The sequence below is a fragment of the Myotis lucifugus genome, unplaced genomic scaffold (genome assembly GCF_000147115.1).
Source record: "Myotis lucifugus unplaced genomic scaffold, Myoluc2.0 scaffold_8086, whole genome shotgun sequence".
NCBI lineage: Eukaryota > Metazoa > Chordata > Mammalia > Chiroptera > Vespertilionidae > Myotis > Myotis lucifugus.
The window spans coordinates 2566-7179 of NW_005879134.1; the positions used below are offsets into that span (position 1 = coordinate 2566).

Below are 4614 nucleotides of genomic sequence, written 5' to 3' on the forward strand. Positions count from 1 at the left end.
CCTCGCGGGAAGCCGGGAGCCGTGCATTCCGGGGAAGTCACGGGGCTGTAATCACCGCGCACCTCGCAATTACCCGGGCCAGGCTGCAATTACCGCCTCGCCCTAATCGCCGAGTGTTTATTAGCGGTGCCCCCGCCCAGAGCTGCGATTACGGCACATTAATAACCAGGTAGGCACGGGGCTTCCTCCTGCACACGGACCACCCAGCGCCAGCGCCACCTCGCCGGGCCCGGCTCGGGCTCTGCCCACCTCTGGCCAAACACGTGAGCTGGAGGCGGGGGCAGCGGGCAGCGGGCAGGCACGTGCCCAGACCCACGTCACCCCCAGCTGTGCACTCGGATCTGAGCCCCTCGACCCTCGTGCAGGGAGCCTGCCCCTCCCACCTCCATCCTGTGCCAGAAATGCTCCGAGCTGAACCCCGAAATTCCTGGGGACGGCTTCTCACCCCCGAGGCTGCCCAACGCCGGACATCAGGAGAGATCCAGGCCCCCTCCCCCCCGCCTCATCGGGCGCACGGGGCAGTCCCCACGTGGCAAAAACTGGAGTCTGGCCCGGCAGGTGTGGCTCAGTGGTTAAGCATCGATCTAGGAACCAGGAGGTCGGGGTTCGATTCCTGGTCAGGGCACATGCCCGGGTTGTGGGCTCCATCCCCAGTGTGGGGCGTGCAGGAGGCAGCCGGTCCATGATTCTGTCTCATCATGGATGTTTCTCTCTCTCTCCCTCTCCCTTCCTCTCTGACATCAGTAGTCTGGGTGACCAGGGCGCACGGAGCAGGAGGGGGAGCAGGGGCCTGGGGAGGGCAGGACACCCCCCCCCACTCCGTGTGCGCAGGCGCCCTCACCTCGCTCTCCTCCTCGTTGTGCAGCCGCTCGGTGTAGGCGTCGGGCTTGCGGATCAGCGGGTCCACCAGCATCAGGAAGGCCATGTACAGCAGCAGGGCGCCCACCACCGACAGGTAGATGACGATGATCACCTGGAGGACAGCCGCCCTGTGACCAGCTGGCCTCGGCCCGGAGACGCAGGGCCCCACGGACACCCACGGACACCATCCGTCCTCCCTCCCACAGCCAGAGAGACAAGAAACGGTGGAACGTGTGGATCCGTGGGGACCGGGTCCGCTCAGGGTGGAAAGCTGCCCACACTACGCAGGGGGAGGGGCTGGGCTCGGAGGCCGAGGAGGAGGATGGACCCGGGGCTCCCCCCACCCCCCACCGCTGGGAGCAGGACGGCTGAGAGGGAAGCTTCAGATCTGGGGACGCAGCGCCCAGTGCGGGACGGGCACCCCGCAGGGAGCGGCGGACAGCCGGGGTCAGGATGGCGACCGTCATCTCCTGCTGGAGGGAGAGCCTCCCAGCTGGAGTGGGGTTTGTTCTACAGAAAAGCCAGCTTCAGCCCGGCCTGCGTGGCTCAGGGGTTGAGCGTGGACCTAGGAACCAGGAGGTCAGGGTTCGATTCCCGGTCAGGGCCCGTGCTGGGGGTTGTGGCTCCATCCCCAGTGTGGGGCGTGCAGGAGGCAGCCGATCCATGATTCTCTCTCATCGTGGATGTTTCTCTCTCCCTTCCCCTCTCCCTCTGAAATCAATAAAGATATTTATCAATCAATAAAGAAATCCATCGATAAAGAAATACTGGACCAGGAAATCGGTACGCAGGGCCTGGCTCGAGACAGTCGGCACCCGGACTAGGGGGCCACGGAGGCTCTGGGGCAGGAGTCCTGCTGGTGGCAGAGGAAGGGACAGGCCCTGGTCCTCACTCCCTGTCCTGAGTCCACCCAGGGAGGTACCAGCACGAGGGTCAGGGGCGCCCCGAGAAGGCCAGCCCGGCGTTCCCTCCATCAGACGGCGAGCTCTGACCTGCCTGTGAGCAGCACCCGGCAGGGCACAGCCTCAGAGGCAGGGGAGGATGCTGACTGATGGCTGGAAGGAGAGAGAGGAAGACAAGAACCGGGGGAAACCGGGCGTCTCCCAGGCTCTCACCCCCAGTGTCAGGGGAGCCCCAGGTCAGAGGTCGCAGGACGGCTGGCTCCAAGGGGCGGGGAGTGGGTCCCGGTGTCTGGGACAGGCCTGCCCAGAAGCCAGTCCCACAGCCGCCTGGAACGTTCCGGAATGAATGAAGCCCAAGCCTGCGGGTCTGGGCGGCCAGGGCCTGGGGCGGGGGCCGCGGCGCGAGCGGTCACCTTAATGGTGGTGGTGCTGCGCTCCTCGTACTGGCACTCGCACAGCAGGCAGTAGGCCTCCACGTCGTGCCCGGGCACCGGCATGGGCTCCACCACGTGCAGGCAGTTGCTGAAAGAGACACGCACAGCCGTGGGCGTGGGCGCCGCGGAACCCGGCCCCGGCGGCCGTCCGGTGTGGGCTGGCGTCCATCGGCTTCTTCCCCGGTGCCCTTTGAGCTGCGACCACACCAGACGAGGTCCCGGGCCCGCCCCCAGGACTGCAGGTCTCAGGCCTTCGTGAACCAAAAAGAATCTTTGGGGGGATCTGATGGACAGCATGGTGACTGTGTTAACAAGTGGATTGTACCCTCGAAAGGTGCCGAGCCCGGCCGGCAGGGAGAGCGTCGACCCGGGAACAGGAAGGTCAGGGTTCGAATCCCGGTCAGGGCACAAGCCCGAGTTGCGGGCTCCATCCCCAGTGTGGGGCATGCAGGAGGCAGCCGGTCCATGATTCCCTCTCATCATTGATGTTTCTCTCTCTCTCTCCCTCTCCCTCCCTCTCTAAAATAAATAAATAAATAAATAAATATATATATATATATATAGTGGGGCCTTGACTTAAGAGTTTAATTCGTTCCGTGACGGAGCTCGTAACTCAAATTACTCGTATGTCAAATCAAAAAGTGAACGAGTGAGACACGTGATGCTGGGCTGATGTTGTGGCGTTCACTGTGACGTGCGCTGCGCCAGCTAGCGGTGGGGTCTCTGAAGCTGGCTCGTCACCCGAATTTTAGCTCGCAACTCAAAGCAAAATATTGGCCGAGAGACGGCTCGTATCTCGAAAAACTCATTAGTCGGGACACTCGTAAGTCAAGGCCCCACTGTATATATATATATATATTTTAAAAGTTACGAGAGATTTTAAATGTTCTCGCCACACACACACACACACACACACACACACACACACACACACTTGGTAACTGCGTGAGGGCCTGGAGGTGTTCACTAGCCCTGTATACACGTATCAAATCGCCGCTGTGCGTGCATCTCGAGCTCACACAAAGCTGCATGTGGCTCACACCTCCATAAAGCCGGGGGTGGGGGGGAGCAAACAGCAAAACACCAACCCCCAAACGGCGGGGGGGCAGGAGGTGCAGGGAACCCCCCTGACCGTCCCCACTCCACAACCCAAAGGACAGGCAACACTGGACCCGGACCCCCCGTGGGGGTGTGAGTCCCCCCCTTCTGTGCTCGGGCTTCCCTCCCGGGACTGGGCAAGGGACGGGGCGCCCCAGTTCCCCGAGAACCCCCGCAGTAGAAACGCTCCCTCCACCCACACGGACACCCCGGGCCCCCAACCCTACCTCAGCCCACCCTGAGCGTCACGGATCCCCCCGGGGCGGCCAAGCACGCAGCCTTACCAGTCCTTCTGCGACACGTTCTGCTTGTAGATGTGCCCGCTGATGTTTCTGTACGGCGGGCAGATGCATTTGCACCGGATGTCCTCGGAGCTCTGCCGGAGGAGGGGAGCAGGCGTCAGGGGGGCCCTGGGCCCAGGGTCTAGCAAGACTCCAACTCTCAGCTCCCTGCTCCCTCCAGGAGGCGGCCACTGCGGGGGATGGGGTGTCCACCAACCCCACCCCCAAGGTCAGCAAAGAGTGACCTCTGCAGGGACAGAGAGCTGCCTAGGGCTGCCCTCCCCAGGAGGACGCTGAAGGATCGGGGCGTCGGTAACCTGTCCAGTCTCCCTGGCCGCTGGCCTCTTCGCCCCTTTAGCTCCAACGTTCCGGGCGAAGGCCGGGGAGAGGATCGGGGTGAGCGGGACAGAGTGGGTGGCTTCCATGGGGTTACTCAAGCTGCCCCTCTGAAGCCGTAAGGGACGAGGCCACGAGTATTCTCACCCCAGTTAGGGATTCCCCAGGGGCAGGAGAAGCAACCAGAGTGACCCCAAACCTGGGTTAAATTCCTGACGTAATTGCCGTCCGGTCTTTCCCAGAAACATCTCAATCAACCAATCAGGGGTTATCAAAGCTTCCCTGATGGTCAGAACCTCAACCTGCACAGACCTAAGGTCGGGGTTATTTACCCCCAAAGAATGGAGGGGACCTCAGGAGGCCCAGCCCGCGGGTTGGGGGACCCTCCCCATGCAGGAACTTCCACCTGGGGCCCCGGCCGGTTTGGCTCAGTGGACAGAGCGGCGGCCCACAGACTGAGGGTCCCGGGTTCGATTCTGGTCAAGGGCACACAGGCATCGCTCGGTGGCAGGGCCTCTGTGGGAGGCAACCAATCGATGTCTCTCTCTCTCTCTCCCTCTCCCCTCCACTCTCTCTGTAAATAATGGAAAAATATCCTCGGGGAGGATTAAAAAAACACACAAAAATCTCCATCTGGAGCATCTGACCACCAGAGGGCGCTGCTACAGTTACTAGAACCACCAGGTGACCCAGGAGCCAAAG

The 4614-nt window shown here is 62.3% G+C and overlaps 1 protein-coding gene across 1 annotated transcript; it reads right to left on the reverse strand.

The window, feature by feature from the left end:
• Nucleotides 1-835: 835 nt before the first annotated feature.
• Nucleotides 836-3767, reverse strand: TMEM9 (transmembrane protein 9; the record flags this gene model as incomplete). Its single annotated transcript, XM_006109301.3, has 3 exons — nucleotides 836-973; nucleotides 2177-2285; nucleotides 3580-3767. Coding segments are annotated over 3 exons (435 nt in total), but the record flags the coding sequence as incomplete, so codon positions are not given.
• Between the last annotated feature and the right edge of the window lie 847 nt (nucleotides 3768-4614).